This window comes from Pseudopodoces humilis, chromosome 25 (genome assembly GCF_049639895.1).
Source record: "Pseudopodoces humilis isolate 2021_Gansu_Grassland_sample_001 chromosome 25, ASM4963989v1, whole genome shotgun sequence".
Classification (NCBI taxonomy): domain Eukaryota; kingdom Metazoa; phylum Chordata; class Aves; order Passeriformes; family Paridae; genus Pseudopodoces; species Pseudopodoces humilis.
This window is the reverse complement of record NC_142224.1, coordinates 6,451,278-6,469,622: the sequence shown is the minus strand read 5'-3', so window position 1 is coordinate 6,469,622 and position 18,345 is coordinate 6,451,278. Positions and strand designations below refer to the sequence as shown.

At 53.6% G+C, this 18,345-nt stretch overlaps 2 protein-coding genes across 2 annotated transcripts; both read left to right on the top strand.

Moving 5' to 3' along the window:
- Positions 1-1,786: 1,786 nt before the first annotated feature.
- RBM7 (RNA binding motif protein 7) lies at positions 1,787-4,551 on the top strand. Its single transcript, XM_005531088.3, has 5 exons — positions 1,787-1,949; positions 2,126-2,288; positions 2,842-2,944; positions 3,134-3,200; positions 3,458-4,551. Exons 1-5 carry the CDS (start codon positions 1,854-1,856, stop codon positions 3,848-3,850), a joined length of 822 nt encoding a protein of 273 aa, XP_005531145.2. The 5' UTR covers positions 1,787-1,853; the 3' UTR covers positions 3,851-4,551.
- A 166-nt stretch (positions 4,552-4,717) lies between these two features.
- Positions 4,718-9,611, top strand: REXO2 (RNA exonuclease 2). Its single transcript, XM_005531087.3, has 7 exons — positions 4,718-4,849; positions 4,954-5,037; positions 5,300-5,377; positions 7,240-7,351; positions 7,902-8,010; positions 8,232-8,285; positions 9,193-9,611. Exons 1-7 carry the CDS (start codon positions 4,718-4,720, stop codon positions 9,320-9,322), a joined length of 699 nt encoding a protein of 232 aa, XP_005531144.2. The 3' UTR covers positions 9,323-9,611.
- The last annotated feature ends 8,734 nt before the right edge of the window (positions 9,612-18,345 follow it).

The following is an 18,345-nucleotide window of genomic DNA, read 5'->3' as shown; positions in this document are numbered from 1 at the left end:
TCCTGTTCTCTCACTGTGTATTTTTCAAGCCCGGGCTGGGTGAGGCTGTGCCAGGCAATGCCTGAGCCCACCAGCTCCTGGCATGGCCTCTGGCCAGGGCTGTGGCACTCGCACGTGGAACGAGCCACGATGGCACGGGTGCCACACGCTCCCAGCCAGGCCCGAGGGGACCCAGGGAGGGAAAACAGGCAGAGATAAGTAAACGAGGCTCCAGGGAAATTAAGGCAAAGTGGAAGTCCTGGCAAAGTAAAGTAGTAATTCCCTTTCTGAACGAGTGACTGTTTGGAATTTAACCAGGCGAACGCGATTAAACCAAATGGATATAAATTCTAGGTGCGGCGGCAAGTAATGAAGTGGAGAAAATGAACAGCACCCAATTAACAAGGAAATCGGATCTGCTGCAACGCGTGGGGATCTAATGAAAAATGAGGGTTCAACTGCCCCTTTCAAAATTTTTCCAGATGGAGAACACCCGTTTTACATCCAGCATCTTCTGGGATACCCAGGGGATTGCAGTGGCTGGGGAGAGCCAAGGATGCTTTCCAAAGTCCTTGGAGAAGTGAACGCCCCGGGAAGGCTGCTCGGGCACAGCCCATCCACTCCGGCGGGATGCAGCCACAGGAGCAGCCGGGCTTGGGGCCCCTGGAGAGGACTCCCCGTGTTCCACCGCAGCCCCCCGGAATGCAGAGCCCTCCCTGCTCCCACATAACCCATCTGGGGGCTTTAACCTGCATCCCGGGTTTTAACCGGCTGGCTCAAACCCCCTCAGCTTCCCGTCAGTTCCACAGCAGCGCGGGAATAACGGGAAACGGAGAAACCCCGGCACCGGTGGCCGAGCGGCAGGACCCGGGCGCAGGCTCGTGACAGGGCGGCACTGTCGCGACAGAGGGGCTGCTGTGTGTGACGCATCCACGACTCGCTTATGGCAAACAGGCTTTATTGGTTAATTACAGTAATCAGTGAATTCCCGCGGGGTCGCAGCGGGGGCTCCGCAGGTCCCGTGTGCCCCGGGAGAGACGCGGGCCCATCCCGACCGGACTCTGTGGCCGCAGCTGCCGCCGAGGCCCCGGTCCTGTCCACGTTCCATTCCTGGTCCCGTTCCCATTGTCCCATACCCATTACCCCATTCCCACTGTCCCCTTCCCATTGGCCTGTTCCCGTTCCCATTGCCCCGTTCCCATTGTCCCGTTCCCACTGTCCCGTTCCCATTGTCCCGTTCCCGTTCCCACTGTCCCGTTCCCATTGTCCCGTTCCCGTTCCCATTGTCCCGTTCCCATTGCCCCGTTCCCATTGTCCCGTTCCCATTGTCCCGTTCCCACTGTCCCGTTCCCGTTCCCACTGTCCCGTTCCCATTGTCCCGTTCCCATTGTCCCGTTCCCATTGTCCCGTTCCCATTGTCCCGTTCCCACTGTCCCGTTCCCATTGTCCCGTTCCCATTGTCCCGTTCCCGTTCCCACTGTCCCGTTCCCATTGTCCCCTTCCCATTGTCCCCTTCCCATTGTCCCGCTCCCATTGTCCCGTTCCCATTGTCCCGTTCCCCTTATCCCGTTCCCACTGTCCCGTTCCCACTGTCCCGTTCCCATTGTCCCGTTCCCATTGTCCCGTTCCCACTGTCCCGTTCCCATTGTCCCGTTCCCATTGTCCCGTTCCCATTGTCCCGTTCCCGTTCCCACTGTCCCGTTCCCATTGTCCCGTTCCCATTGTCCCGTTCCCATTGTCCCGTTCCCATTACCCCCTCCCCGCCGGAAGGGGCGGGCCCAGCACGCTCCGCCCCGGTGACGTCACGCCAAGTGGCGCGCGCGGGGCGGGGCCGCAGCCGCTGGGAGCGCGCGCGCTCAGGTCTCGGCGCGGCGATGGGGGCAGCGGCTGCCGAGGCGAACCGGACGCTGTTCGTGGGGAACCTGGACCCCAAGGTCACCGAGGAGCTCATCTTCGAGCTCTTCCACCAGGTACCGCCCGGCGCCCGCGCTGTCTGTACCGGGGTGGGGCGCGGCGGGGGGGCCGCGGCCGCCATGGCCGGCAGGGCTACGGCGGCCGCCGCGGGACAGGGTTCGGCGGGGCGCACGTGCTCGGCGGCGGCCGCTCCCTCCCGGTGTTTGCTTAACGCTTTCGCTCCCGATGGCAGGCGGGCCCCGTGATCACCGTGAAGATCCCGAAGGACCGGGATGGACGGCCCAAGCAGTTCGCCTTCGTGAATTTCAAGCACGAGGAGTCGGTGCCGTACGGGCTGCGGCTGCTCAACGGGATCAAGCTGTACGGGCGGCCCATGCGCATCCAGTTCCGATCAGGTACCGGAGGGACTTTAACCACTTTTCTAGAGGGAAAGGGAACCGCTGCCAGCTGCCCGAGCCTGTAGCAGGATCACACCTAACCGGGTAAATTGCAGGAGCCTCTCACCACGGGGTCCCTCATCTGCCAGCTCTGCTCCCCTCACACCCTCCTGTCCCGGAGCTTCCACCGGGGACCTCCCGTCCCTCATGGCCGGTGCAAGCCCTCGGCTGAGCTTTCTCTTTGGGTTTTTATTGGCTATTCCTGCAGCACCTCTAAGATCTGTTCTAAATTATCACACAAGCATTAAAAACCTCATCTGATAGTTGTTAAATGAAACACATTGGCTACAATATCTCTGCTCTTCCTGGTGGGAATTAAGACAGTTGCAGTGCCTTATTTTGGTAACTGGACCATGTGCTTTTACAGATCACTGACAAAATTTCAGAGCCAATTAAATATGTGGAAACTTGAAAGCAAATTCAAAACATGTTGATGTTCTGCAAGTTCACTTCACAACCAAGTTTCTTAACTGGTACTTGTGGATATTCTGAAATATTTGTCTTTCCCCAGGGAGCAGTCATGCTGCCCAGGATATCAATCCATCCTGTTCCCAGCTCGGAGCTGCTGGCACCAACCCTCCTGGAATGCCTCATCCAGCATCCAACAGCAGCAGGTATGAGTGTCACCAGCACAGGAGTGTGGAATGGAGACAGACATTGCATGATCACCATGTTCCTGGCTACTTCCAAGTGCAATTTAGCGTTTCTTTCCTGTGGAGGGAACACCAGTGGGATGCAGATGCCCCTTGGTCTGCAGCAGTTGTGTGTTTAAGGCTGAAACTCCTGATCTGTTTTCCCTGCAGGTATGACAGGGTTCCAGATAGCATGGCCTCACCAGGGTTCTCGTCGAGCCTGCAGAGACAAGCGGTGGTACGTGCTCACACTCACAGGCACAGGTTGTGGGAATATGCTTTTGGAGTGCTGAAATGACAATTCCAGAAGATTTGAAGCTGCTGGTAGAGAGGGGGCCAGCTGGGAGGGCTGTGGGAGTCCAGCTGTGGGTAACGGTTCTGTTCTGTTCTGGTATTTGCAGCGTGAGTTAGAGTGCAGCCCAGGGTTTGGTTCAAGCACTGCACCGGGCAGGCAGTGTACCAAACCGAGCATCCCTTTCCCTCTTTCCCTTCCAGATGAACAGTGCGGCTCGGCAGCAGCCCCAGTTCGGGGGGAAATACGAGCAGCCCGGTTTTGCCCCTCCTGGCTACTCCCACTCCGCCCACGCCCTGCCGGGCTCCCCGGGGCCGCGGCGCCCCGAGGGGCCGGCACCGCGCAAGGGCCGGCTGGGCACCCACCCCTACTTCTCGGACAGCCGCCACTTCGGCCGCGAGTGCTTCGGGGAGTGCGGCTCCGACTACGGCCGGGGCAAGCGCGATGAGTACGGCTTCGACGAGAGGGGCCACGAGGCCGAGCACCACTACCGGGGCGGCCGCGAGGAGCACTACGACAGGCACCGGGACAGCTGGAGCTACGAGTACCGCAGGGAGAGCTACAGAGAGGCCAAGTGGCACTCGGCGCGGCATTGATGGACTCGAGGGCAAAGCAAATGTGACCTGTTTCTCACTGAGTACATGTATAAACCCCCCCTCCCCAAAAAATCCCCCAGTGAAGTCACCTTTTAGTGTTTGTAAAAATACCAGCAGGGCAGTCCTGCCAAACTCTGGTCTCAGTATTAAATGTGTTAACTCACACTTCAGGGCTTTTCACGGGGTGAAAATCCGTGGTGAAGTTTTGGAGAAGCCACCCCTCTGTCCTTGTGTCACAGAGAAATGCTGTTAGTATTTTTTTAGGAGAAAGGAACATCTGTGTCAGGTGGAAGGATCTGGTGTTTTAAGCACAGTTGAGGTGGGACAGATGCTGCCTGGCAACTGCAACATCCCTCATGTAGTGTTTTATACAGTTGTAGAATCACACAGTGGTCTGGGTTGATAGGTACGTGAAGGACCACCTCACTCCAAACCCCTGCCAGAGGAAGGGATACCTTCCACTAGACCAGGCTGCTCAGAACCCCATCCAACCTGGTCTTGAACACTGCCAGTGATGGAGTATCCACAATTTCCATGGGTAACCTGTTACAGTGCCTAAGCACCCTCACAGTAAAGAATCCTTTCCTAGTATGTAATCCAAACCTACTCGCTTTCAATTTGAACCCATTGTCCATTTAAAATATTACAATGTTGTCTTGGAGAACATTAAAAATCTCCCTGGGGAAAGCCCCTGGGTGAACCTCCACCTTTGAGTCGGGGGCAGCGGAGCTGCTCCATGGGACCGGTGTCGGGAGGAGCGCTCCGGACCGCCTCGGACTAGATCTCCCAGCAGCCCTCGCGGCACATCCACACCCACAGAGCGCGGGCGGGGCCGCGGGGGCCGCCGGGAGCTGTAGTGCGGCGGCGATGCTGGGCGGCGGCCGCGCCGGCCTGGGCCGCCTGCGGATCTGCGCCGGGCGGTTGTGGCGGGGCCGGCGGAGGGCGGCGGCCATGGCCGGCGGCGACATGGGACAGCGCATGGTCTGGGTGGACCTGGAGGTGCGGGGCGGCGGCGCGGGGCGGCGGGGGGCGCGGGGAAAGAGCGGACGGGACGGGGGGCGCGGGTCCCCGGGCGCGCTGACGCTGCCGCTCGCCCCTGGCAGATGACGGGCCTGGACGTGGAGAAGGACCAGATCCTTGAGTTGGCGTGTCTCATCACCGACTGCGACCTCAACGTGCTGGCCGAGGTGAGCGCGCCGGGCGGGACCCCGCGGCAGCCCCCACACCACGCCGCTTCCAGGGGATGCTGGAACAAAGTGACGGCGGGCGGTCCCCGGCCCCGGCCCCGGCCCCGGCCCGCCGGGAGCGCGGCACCTGCGTCACGCTGCGCTCGGTGTCCCCGGGCTGAAACCGCTCCCGCTCCCTGCTCTGCTTGTGCTTGCCACTAAACTTTTACATGCTTCTAAACTTTTTTTTCCATTACCTTGTATGTTTTCCTGTCCCTGACAGGGCCCGAACCTGATTATAAACCAGCCCGACGAGCTGCTGGAGAGCATGTCCGAGTGGTGCAAGGAGCATCACGGGAAGGTAGAGCCGTTCTGTGCCCTGTGCCATGGGAATGACGCGTAATTCCGAGTGATCCGCTGCAGCACGGCCGCCCGAGCAGAGACAACTCCTGTGCTGAGCGCTTTGCAGCCACACAGAGGGCTTGAAAGACAGGAGACAGTATCAGGCTTATTTTGTATTGAGGAGCCTATGTGGAATGTTTTGCCCAAGGTCTCCGAGTCATCTGCAGCACAGTTCAGACTGCACTCGGGGATCTTTAGCCTTCGGCCGCCTGTGCCTCGCAGCCTGCTTTCTGATAAGTTGGAATAGTGCTGGAAGCTGCTTCCCGGTTTGGGAGTGGGAAGCATCAGCACAGCACAAGAGCAGTGAGGCTCCCCTGGGAGGGCTGGAGCAGGCAGGGGGGCCAGAACGGGATCTGTCGCTCAGGGATGCACCACTGGCTCGCATCTGCCAAGGCAGGGGCTCAGCCTCCTTTCTCCCAGTGTGAGGTTGAGAACTGGGGTTTGGCTCCTTGTCCTCTCACAGAGCTGCTGGCCACCTCCTGCCTCTGTGGGAGCCCTGGTGCAGGCTGGGTTGGGTGGGCTCCTCTGATGAAGTCTTGCATTAAATAATTCAAAATTATTCCAGTGGGGAAGGGGAAGGTGAAGCTTGAATGCCAGAGTAAGAAGAGGTGCAGGATCAGTGTACGGTAGTTCAGAGCCAGTCAAATGCAGATTTCTTCTGCATTTCTTCTGCATGTGGGATTAAACATCCTGTAAACTCTGGGTTTTTGCCTGTCCCCTCAGTGCTGTGAGCCTTGTGGATTTTTTCACTGAAAGCTTCACTTTTGCAGCAAGAGATTATTCTTAGTTCTTTGGGCCACCAAACAAAGGTTCCCCCTTGCCAGCAGCAAGAGAGCAAATGAATTTTCCAGTCCCTGATGATGAATTGAAATTCAAGTTAGTTTTCAATTAAGGGCTGAAGTTTTAAGACATCCATAACCCCCCCCCCCTCCTCCCCCTTCGGCATCTTGCTCTCCCTGGGAAGAATTAGCAAGAGTTTGGAAAATGAATATTAATTTACTGTGATGGGTGCTTTTCCCTGCTCCAGTCGAGGATTCCAGCTCGGCTTCAGCTCGGGAGTGAATTGGAGATGGTAGCATGCGTCCTTGCTGCTCCTGAGGAGCTACTTATTTTTAATTGACTAAGAGAAGAGAAGCAATTAGAATATAGATGAAAATGCTGCCACATAATGAATTTTTTAACCACCACTTGGATCTGTCAAGTAGATTTTTGCTGCACAGTCGTGGAAATATATAGCGTAGCCAGATGGAAATAAATCACTGAGAACACTTGGAGAGGATTTGACATTTAGCTATTGAAAAAAAAAAAAATAAGGGAGGAACTTTCTTGATTTATAGGAATCTTGATAAACCCTGAAGGCAGGATCCTGTTTATTTGTGTTCACTGGTACCTGCTGCTCCCTGCTGGGGAGGTGAGTGCCTCTCCTGAAACAGGGATATAAAGGGATGTAGCGTTCTCCTGGCTGAAGCATTTGCAGGTGGGTAAACAACGCCTCATGTCTTGGTAACTGAAAAGAACTCTGAGCAAAGAAATCAAAAAAAGGGAAAGAAGAAGCCCTGAAGCCCACAGGAAGGTCAGTGCTGTCAGGACTATTTACCTGCCTTGGTTTTCCTTCCCAAGCAGGAGGTCCCTGGGGAGAGTAAAGGCTGGGGGTGTCCCAGAGAACTGAGATACAGAGTTCAGGAGGTACCTGGGGAGCAAACAGCACTTGAAGGGTTGACCTTTCACTGCAGAGTTAAACATTTACTTGAGAACTGGAGCATTCCTGGTAGTGTCTGTGACAGCGTGTTCTTGATTTATGACTTGGCTCTTTTTTTGCAGTCTGGCCTTACTAAGGCTGTGAAGGAGAGTAAAATCTCACTGCAGCAGGCAGAGTACGAGTTCCTGTCCTTCGTGCGGCAGCAGACACCCCCGGGGCTCTGTCCTCTCGCAGGTGAAGCATCTTTCTTAACTACAACATCGTCTGTCCTGCACTCCCAGCGGGATCTGGGCTCCCACTGGCACGTGTGGCAGGAATGTCTTCCTGCTCTGTGCTGTGTCTTCTCCTCCCTTTTTGGATACTCCTTTTGGGTATCCAACCAAAGGCCGAGTAAGGATCTTCCAGGTGTCCTGTTACCCAGAACTGCTTTCAGAATTTCACATATGATCCTGGGACAGGTGCTGAATGAGGTTAATACTAATGGCCACTTTCACTTGGCGAAAAACCCAATGTTGGACTAATTCTTTGATATTTATCTGTGTGACACAAATTGAGGGAGTAGTAACTGAGGAATTACTAGAGGTATTAATATTAAAGCCTGTGTGATGCTGCAATGAAAATCTGAAAAACCTTTACAATCATATTTGCTAGAAAATGGGATAAATGAGCTGCTTGTGAATGGCTTTTCTTCCCCTGTGATCTCTCCCAGCTCGCTCCACCTGCTGCTCGTTTCCATGTTGCTCTGCAACGTCTTTGAAGAAACATCTTGTTTGTGTCTTTGTAGGTAACTCTGTTCATGCAGATAAGAAGTTCCTTGACAAATACATGCCGCAGTTCATGAGGCACCTTCATTACAGGATCATTGATGTGAGCACTGTCAAGGAACTTTGCAGGTAAATGTTCCCCCCGTTAGGTGGTTTGAAAGGTCCCCTGGGATGATCATTCGTGCTGCTGGGGTTCTGCAGATCACAGCAGGGGGACTCTGCAGGGCTGTGGCTTCTCTGGGTGTTGGTGAAACCAAGGTTCCTTCACCAAATGTAACAAACCCACAGCAGCCACCAGATACGGTTTTGAATCCTTTTTTTTTTCCAAGTGGCAATTTTTCTGCTTACAGGCGCTGGTATCCAGAGGAATACGAGTTTGCACCAAAGAAAGCGGCTTCTCACAGGTGAGCTTTGTGCCTCTGTCTCTGGCAGAGCAGGGCTTGTCCTGCAGAGAACTCTGCTCTTCCTGAGCAGGATATGGGGCTCCTTTGAATTCCAGCATCCAGTGTCTGGTGCAGGTGGAGACTGTGCTTCTGCACCCTGTCAGATGTTTGTACTCCCTGTCCAAAGCCAAGATAGTGTAGGGAAAGGGATTATTAAAATCCTGAGGACCAGAAGTTTCCTCAGCCCTTCTGATTTACTCTGCTCTTCAAAGTGCATGTTTGTTGACCATGCAAACAGCCACTTAATGGGGGTTATCTGCCCCTTTTTTGGGCAGAGGTGGTCACAGAAACACAAAAATAGGAGAACTGTGAATGGGGGGGCGAGAGTCCTGTTCCTGCCTATTTCCTGAGCTTGGAATGTGGCAGAGAAGTAGTGGGAAGGAGCCAGGGAACCTCCGTGGCTCTGCTCTGATGTCTGTGCTGGGCAGGAGGGAGGCTCTGGTACACACAGAGGAGGAGGAGGGCTGGCTGTCGCAGAGGTCCTGGCTGAAGTCGTGGCTGATGTGCTGCTGCATTGAGCTGAGCCCTGGGTATGCCCTGGCTGGAGCTGGGCAGCTCTCTGGAGCCCTCGTCTCTTCTCTGGGATTGAGTTGTTTTTCACAGCTGATGCTGCAGATCCTTTGGTTTCCAGCAGCTGTGTCCAGGGTGACAGAAACTAAATCAGCCGTGTGTTCCTCTCTGGCACATTGGCACCACTGGACTTCTATTGCTATTGAGACAATGAGGGTTATTTTCATTTCTGACAGATGCACCTTCCACGTGCATTGGTTTGGTTTCCTGCAGCCTGGAAGTTTTCAGAGGCATTAGGATCTGGGCATAGCTGAAGATGTACCCAGGCGCTTTGAAACCCTCCTTAATTCTCTTTCAGAGCACTTGATGACATCAGGGAAAGCATCAAAGAACTCCAGTTCTACAGAGACCACATCTTCAAGAGGAAAACGGATGAGAAGAAAAGGAAACTGATTGAGAACGGGGAAAGTGATAAAGCTGCCAGCTGATTTCCCCTCCCGCCACACCAGCCTGTAGCACACACTAGATGCGTCTCCTGGTTCTTTTTTGTTTGCCAGTCTCTTGGGAAGCTGCACCCTGGGTTACCTTGTTTCTTACCAGCTGTTCAATGCAGACAGAAGCCTGAGTTACTGCTGCTTTTCAGTTTGGGCGGGGAATCAGCACGTTGGGCCTCAGCAGCGCCCGGGTTCGGATGTTCTAAAACACGCTGTTTGATACTCCCTGCACCTGGTTGTAGGTGCAGTCTTTCACGACACAATAAAACGTTGAAAGATTGTGGTTTTGGACAGCCTTTCTTTGGTGCTCGCCACGCTGCCAGGTGAGCTGTTCCTGGCCTCCCCTGGGCTGTCCTGGGGCGGGAGCTGCTGGCCCATAAACCAGAGGGTGTAATGGAGCGCGGGATGTGCGGCTCCCAGGCATGTTTTTATTAGGGGCATTAATAATAATGGCCATCCAGGGCTTCTCAATCCCGCTGATTGTTGGAACACCTGCTCTGCCAACCCTGGGAATGATTGTTATTGCAGAGAGGCCGTTAAAATGGTTAATGGGGCAAATAAATGAGTCTGAAATGTCTCTCTCCTCTGTCACCAACTCCCAGGTAAACTGGCAATTCCAGCGAGGTTTATTTTCTGTGTGGGCAGGCTTGGAGCAGGGCAGAGCTGAGGGACATCCCTGCACAGGGTTATCCACCACAGGCAGCACCTGCAGAGGTGCCTGGATGCCTCCCTGTGGAGCTGCCGGGGCCCTGGGACAGCGCCGTGCTGCAGCTGAGGACACGAGGTTCACGTTCACACACGCTGTGTGCCAGCAGCTGCCCGGACCCACATCACGGCCACGTGCCACCAGAATCCTCTTTGTCTTCCCTTTCCATGCTAGTTTTCCCCCCTTCCTTTGACTTCTTTCTGACCTACTTCTCCTGCTTTTCATATTTTATTCCTTGTTAAGATGCTTTTGTTTTTCTTGAAATGTTTTTAAGGAAAATATGCCACCTGTGTTTATACATTTTTAAATATTGTTTATTCTTGCTTCTGAAGTAACGGTGCCGTATGGAGGATTTTTATCTCGTTTCCCTGTGTTATGCAATAGCATTTCTGGTTTTCTGTGCTGGCATCATTTGAGGTTCCAATTTAGTACAAATTTGTCACGCACTTGGCAGAGCACAGATAAACCCCACCAAAGCGGGTGTTATTTTGGGCTGGAAACAAAGCTCCCTCCTGCAGCAGGGGCTGGGGAGAGGGAACGGGCTTCACATCATTCCCTCTGTAGAAGCACTTACACCAGTTGTTTCCATGCTCTGAAAGCTCCATCAGCACCACACAGTCATGGAGGATCCAGATACAGGGGTAAATAACTCTCTTTTTGGACATGGTAGCTAAAATAATTCCTCAAAGGCAAATCCAGAGTGTGCCTGGGAGCCCTTGGCTCCAACCCCTGATGCTTGTGGGTGTCTCTCAGATCGAGACGGTTCACAGCACATTAAACCTGTAAGTGCACAAGGAGCTTGTTCTGAACAGGAGCCTTCACAGCTCCAGTCACTGCCAGGATGGAGAGTTTCTCGTGTGGAAACTCCTTCCAGACATGAGCCAATTGAGTCTCCCACAATGGCAAAAAGAGCAACCAGTTATCCCTCCCTCCCTTCTTCCCTCCCTCCTTTATCTTTTCTCTGCCCTTGCCTGCACCTCTCATTCTTCCCATCCATCCACACTGCACTATTTGGGTGCAAACCACAGAAATCAGGAAAAAGATCAGTTCATAATATACTTTTGGCCAGCTTCAGTGTGGTCTGCTCCTGTTCTCTTTTTTCAGAGAAATCCTCCTGCTCCCAGGCACAGCTGCTGGCTCCTCCACAATGGGCCGGAACTTCTGCCCTGTGGCAGCTGCAGCACAGACAACATCAGGGGACGAAACAGACCCTCAAGCAACACCCCCCAGTTCTTTGGGGCTGAGCTGGGTGCTCAGAGGTGGCAGGGATGTGTTGGGGACCCTGCACTGCCCACCCTGGCACCGCTGCCAGTGCTGCCCACTGGCCCTGGGAGCTGCTGGGCGCAGCTGCATCGGCTCAAGGTCGGCTGCAGAGAGCCCGGAATAGAAAACCTTCAGACATGATTTTTGTCTCCTTTTTTTCCTCCCACTGCCGCTGATGATACCCTTTTACTGGAATAACTCTCTCCTGCTGACAGATAAGCTTTTAGGGTAGTGAAATCTCTGTGACACTTTAAGTGCCCTAAATGACAAAACAAGGACGTGCAAGATTACCTTGCAACTACTCCGTAAAACACAACTTGTCAGGAAGTTGCCACAGCCGCCCAGGCCCCAGGAGGATGGGGCACCCCCATCCCTCCCCGGACTGTCCTTCCAGCAGGAGAGCGAGCAGAACAGCGTGAGCAAAGAGAGGGAGAGGGGCAGAACAGGGTTAGAGTGAGGAAGAGCCTCCCAGGCCATGGGGACGGAGGGCCCCTCTGGAATCAGGGACTTGTCTCTCTGCCGCCTCCCCAGTGATGGATGGGATCCAAATGGCCATAAATTGCCGGGTGCTGCAGCAATGTTTTATCCCCGTGCCGGAGGAGCCGCCGGCAGCAGCGCGGTGCCACGTGCGGGGCACGGGCTGCCACTCACATGCCAAGCAGCATGGGGAGGGAGAGGTGACAGTCAGTGAGATCCATTCCCCAGCACTAACAGCAGCGGGGAGAGGAGCATAAATGGGTGTGATAATGGTGTGATAGGGCCTAGCAGACACTGTATTTTGGAAAAGAAAACGATTATCTGGTGAGTCAAGTGGCACCTACTGACCCCTCAGCTCCGGGCACTGAGGGCAGGTTACAGAGTACAAATCCTTCTGCTTTCCTAAGACCAAGCTTTGCTGTTCACCCTCCAAATCCCCTTTCCTGGGAAGCCTTGGGGTAACTCTGTTCTCAACAGCCACGCAGCCTGTGTGAGGGCACAGCTGGGGAAGCTGTCCTACACCTTCCCTGGACAGAGTGCTCTCCTGCACTGCACTTGCAAGGGAATAAAATCAGTGTCTGCTCCCAACCCAACCGACAAGACCAGAGGGAGGATCACGCTCTCCAAACTTTGCAGAAGGGAAATGAAGCACAGAGAGATGAAGTGACCTCCTTAAGGTCGCATGGGAAATTTGTAGCAGAGCCAAGAACCGAGCTGAGATCTCCAGAGTCCTCATCTACTTCTTCCACTGTAAGATATTCTTTCTGCTTTCCCTCCAGCCAAGTTAAAAATAAAACTGAGTTTCGTGTCCCTTTGGCAGCAACGTGACTCCAGCAGCAGTCTGGTCCATGAGCTGCCAGGGCTGCAGCACCAAAGGATCTGCCAGGCTCTCCGCAGTGCCCAGTCATTTGCGGGGTGGCTGCATGCATGGGTGTGTATTTGTGTGCATATATTAGTTATGTGGCACTTCCTGCCTCGTAATTAAATGGAACCTCTTCACAGGCCCCTTTGAAGGAAATCTCTGTTGGTTCAGAGAAACTTTCATCGCCAGCCAGTGCTCTGCAGTGTTTGCTCTCATTGTTCCTGCCAGTCAGGATAAAACTCTTCATAAGGACAGAGAGGGTGGCTCTGGATTCCCACACACGCAAAGCCCAGCCCTTTCTCGGAGGGGAAATGCCTGTGGCGGTATCTGCAGTAAACCTCAGCCGTGCCCGAGGGCTGGGGAGCAGCGTGGGAGCTCCCCCGCTGTCCTCACTGTTGGCTCTGGATGTTTGTGTCCTCTCAGTGTCCCCACGAGTCCTTCCACCTGTTGCACGCTTGCATTTTCTGTGCCCGGCTCCCCACCAGCCCTGCCAGGAGCTGCGTTTCGTGGCAGGGTGGTGGGATGTTCCCCGCCAGGTGTGTCTGCAATACCTGTCCCTGCCCAAGTGTTGGCACGCACAGCGCTGCTCCTTTACAGCCCGAAAATCACCAGCCAAGCCTTTCCTGTGAGCTGCCATTCCCTGGTGGCATCGCTGCTGTTGCTGCAGTCGGTCTTGTGGTGTCTCCCGAACACAGGAGCTGCGAGCAGGGCAGCGGGAGCAGGAGCGGCTCCAGGAGGGAGCGTGGCCATGGAGCAGGGCCAGGGAGGGGATGCTGCACAGAGCCCACGGCTTTCCCTCGGGGGCTGTTTCTCCAGTCCAAGGGACGTCTGAAGGGTACATGCTACCTTTCTAGATACAATCCCTTGTTTCCACAGGGAAGAAGAGTTTCCTGCAGGAATTAGATTGTTTTGTTCTTTGTTTCCGTGGGGGACAAGCCCTGGCTGAATCCCCCTGTGGTATCTGCATAAGCCCAGGACTCGTGGCGTGTGTCAGCACAGGAGACAAGAGTCCCACCTCTCTGATTCCCCCGTGACTGGTGCCACACGCTCGGTGTTGTCACTCCTGCCTCCCCCCCCACCTTGGGTCCATGTCCAGGGCAGCAGTGCACTTTGGAATGATGTTTTTGGTCTGTGAGCGTCTGCAGAGGACAGGCTGACAGGGCCCAGGTGGAAGGTACCAGCTGAGGAGCAAGCCCACAGCTCCACTGAAAATCCTCTTCCCATCCCTGGCTCATGAGCACCCACCCAGGCAGCCTGTACAAGATCCGAGTCAGCCTGTGCTCATCAGAGTAGATAAATCAGGGCTAATAAAATGTCCCCCACCCAGAACAAACTGTGATAAGCAAAGGAAAGGAGAGGAATGCATTCCTGGCATGAACAGCTGCATTTCTCTGACCAGGAGTGCTGCATGCACGGGATGCACTGAGGCACAGAAAGGATCCTGCTCTGCCTGGTTCTGACCACACCACGTCCTGCCTCACTGCAATGGGTCCGCTTTCATGTCAGGCAGCAGAAATGAGAACAATGTGCTCTGGGACAATTATTTCCCTTTCCAGAGGGACAAAGTGACTTGTCTTGGGGTCTTTTCCGTGTCCTCTGCTGTGTGCTCTAATTGCCCCAAGATGCTCTACCTGGAGAGAGCCTTAATACATAATTATATACCATTAGCGATGAGAATAACATGACAACTGCTTTGGATAATCACGGAGAGCACTGTTCCTGCCAGTCTCCTAGCTACCACAGCACACACGTATTTGGCTCAATTTGTACAAGAGGGCATTTTGGAAGAATTATCTGAAGCTGGAAATAAGAACAGCAGACACACAGTCCTGGTTTCATGGGACTCAGACGGAAACCAATGGGGAAATTCACTGCAAAGGCAAATCAACTAGTAGGATTTTTAATTTTTTAAACCCACCCCAATTAAGAGCAGAGGTAGTGTAGCCCGAAGGAAGCCTTCAGAAGATTGCAGATGCTCTCTGCCTGGAGATCGTGTGATATCTGGTGTTGATTTAAAGACTCTGGGAAGCTGCACTGCCATCCCTAGGTAAACCATTCCTATGTTTTATGACCATGCTGCTAAGAATTTGTCCCATATTTCTTGCCTGAATTTGTCTTACTTTCATTCCTAACCACTAAGGATCATTCTGCCTTTCCCAATCCCTCTGCCCATCCACATGCCATCAGGATTTCCCTCTTCCTGGGCAGGCATGGCACTGTCAACACTCCCTCAGCCAATCCTCTCAGCACACCTCATCCCTTTGCTTCTCTTCCTCCTGATCTCCAGAGATGTGTATCCCCATTTCTAGAGATCATCCTTACAACGCCGGTGTGTAAACCCCCGCTTAATCGCTGTGAGGACACGCCCAAGTCTTTCTTCTGAAGCTGGAATCGTCTTTCTTGCTTGAAAGAAGCTTGCCCTACAGCAGCTCCTGGGTCTCACCCCCACCCAGGACTCCCTGCTTTGTCCTCCCCACAGCAGGACCAGGTTTTATTCCGGCACGACAGCAAGAATCCTGCTGTTCTGGGACGTTTGGAGGCTGCTGGAAGGTGCTGCTCACCAGGGTGCTGCCGTGTGCTGCAGGACTGGGTGCTCCTTGCTGGGGGACGTGCCTTGGTGCTGGTGCTTCACTCCAAGAACACAGAGCCCATGGCAGTGAGCTGCCCACATCTCCTCCCTGGCCAGCATGAGGTCCAGCTCGGCCCTCGTCCTGCAGGATGTCACTCACTCCCTCGTGCTCCCCCAGCTTTTCCCTTTGATGTGTTTTTCAGCCTGAAGGACAACACTGTCAACCTGTCCCTGGAGAATGAAGAAAAGCAAACAGGAACCTTCAGAGGTGCTCTGAGTGCCAAGGACAAGGCTGGCTGCTGCCAAGGTCACAGGCATGAGGATATTCATCTTCATTCCTCACCATCACCACACAGCCCGAGCCGGAGAGAATCGAGCTGCTTCCGGCTGCACGTGTTTAAAGGATGAGGGAGCACAGGATGGTTCAAGAGGAGATTGCTTCATAAGACAATGGCTGAGCTGATAATGCCAGCTAAAGTCGGGCCACTGGGGACCTCTTACAATTTTAAGATCCAATCAACTTTAAAATATTACTGTCTCAGGCAGGCGACAAGTCCTGTAGCAGAAAACAAGTGATCCTCTTTTATTTACGGAGGAAAGGATGTTCCCCCTGTCCTCACCCACGTATTGAAATATTGATGGTGTTTGCGTAGCTGTGTTGACATCACATTTCTAGAGCTCAATCTCTAAAAGCTCTGGTTAAAACACTTAATGCCATGATGCTGGCTGCTGGGAAGAAGAGGACAGCAGGGATGCAGGGGGCAGGGGCAGCAAGGACACGAAGAAATGCCTCAGGGAGAAGCTGCAGTCAGAAGGGTCTGGTATCTTAATCCCACTCTCTTCCCAGTGAAACCTCTGGCTCCGTCACCTTCCTGGTGGCCACTTCACTGCTCTGGAGCAGCTTGTCCAGCACCAACAGATGCCCAGCCTTTGAGGAGACAGTGGCCTTGGGTTAGAAACTCTGAAATTTTCAGGTTCATCTGACCTCCTTCACCCCTCATAGCTACCATCCGGAATTACACAAATTCCTGCAAGATTCAAGCCTCACTTGCAGAAACTGAGCTTGGGAACAGCTCAGCAGCAGCAGCCATGCCCTGGTGTCTGGGCTGGTGATGCTGCAATCCTGCACACACTCCCTGCCTGTTGGGATGCTGACAGAGAGCCTGGGAGCTCCCTGCAGCCAGTCCTGAGCTGGGTACGGCTGCTGCTGTCTGGGAAGCGCTTGCACGACACATCATCACTCTGCCTTAGCCTGGGGCCACAGCGGGACGGCAGCGGTGAGGACTGCATTATATATTTTATCATAAACACAAAAGCAACAACTACCACAGATTCTTAATAAAAATGTGTCTCTGGCGCCCGCGCAGAGCGCGAGTTAAACATTGTACCATCAAGCAATTTGCAGCGCCTGCACATGCGATCGTGCAAATGTCCCCAAAGTGCCCCATGGAAAAGTCAATAACATCAATAAAATCAACAACAAATAAAAGCAGCCTGGCTCAGCAGCAAGCTCTATTCACAGGGAGCATCTCAGCGACCTTTTGAACAGGCTTAGTGTGAGAAGCATCCCCACGTGCGTGCGGGACGGGCGCTCTCCTCCCCGAGAGCAGCTGCTGTGACGAGAATTGTCCAAGGACAGGAGCCACAGCACCGCCCTGTGCCTCCTCTCTGGACTTCATCAGCCTTCAGGTGGCCAGCAGTACATGTCTCCCGCATGCCACTGAGCATCCCTGGCACCTCTACCAGCACCCACTCATCCCAGGTGTCTGCAGGAACTGTCATGATAGAAACAATAGGTAAGAGCCATCTTTGCAACCTACTGCCCTTTGCTGGGAATTGAAAGACCTCTCCCAAAACTGTTATTGTGTCCCATGTCGCCTGGCACTGCCCTTCTCTTTCCACCTGCCAGGACCTGTGCTCAAAGCCGTGCACCTTCTTTTATTATGTGCCCATTCATCCATCCCTGAGATTCACATTCCTCTTCCTTTATGAAGAATTAACTTGTTGGAGCTGATTTATGAAGACTGGCAGGCACCTGTGCTGGAGCAGGGCTCTGATACGTTCATCATGAAGTCCTGTAGTTATTCCTAAAAGAGCTCATGTTAATGCCTCACATTAAAATTCATATTTTATTTTTACATAACTAGATGACTCTCTGCAATCTTTAAGATATGCCCTTCAGAACCTGGATTTTTTTATTTTTAATTTTTTTTTTATTTTTGTGAGGGATTGAAGCTGTGTGGTGACAGCTTCTCATAAACACGGGGTGGCATTGGTGCAGGGTGGCAGGTCGTGTTGTGTGCCTCGGGTCTGACTGACAGCGAGGACTCGCCAAGGTACATCCTCCGTCAAACGTAACTCGCTTTTGTTAGCGCAGCAACAGAACCGTTTTCCTTAAGAACATAACCTTTCCCAAATCTCCTTTTGCTAACAAGAGGCAGCTTGCGCTGGAAAAGCAGCAGGTTGAGCTCTGCACTCTTCTGGAAGAGCCTTCAACACGCGAGGGGCAAGCGGAGCTGAGCGGGGGCGCGCGGGGGAGCAGCTCCAGGGAGCCTTTGGTGTGAACCGGCTTGCAGAGCAAGTGATGGGCATGAAAGAAGAGCTGCAGGGGGCAAAGGCCTGAATTGTTTGGTGGGAACATTCTTTCCCCTTTCAATCCAATGTGTTTCATTCCCTGGTAGGAACAAATCTACTGGAACCCACTGAATTTGGCGCAAGTTCAGCTCAAAATATAATTGCCCTCAAAACTCAGGCTGGCCAAACTCAAGGCCAGCCTCACATCCCTCATTTTCCTGACATGTTTCCATTTGGATGCCAAACACACCTGAGGCATGACTGGGGACCCTCAGCCTCGTGGGGATGGGGGCTGCTGGCAGCTCCAGGGGGTCTCCCCTGCCCACGCAGCTCAGAGCCAGCCCTGCAGGAAGGCGTTGGTGGGAACAAAGCTCCGCAAGCCAACAAGCGGCTCCAGCATTCTGCTGCGGGTCATAATTGACCACTGAAAGCCTGAGCTACACTACTAATTTGATAGGACTGTAATCAATTGTGTTTCTTGCTTTCAGATGCAGAAAGAGAAAGAAAAGGAGTGGGACAGTTAATCTGATTTTTTTCCACACCACTGCTGCAGAAAAACCTTGTCC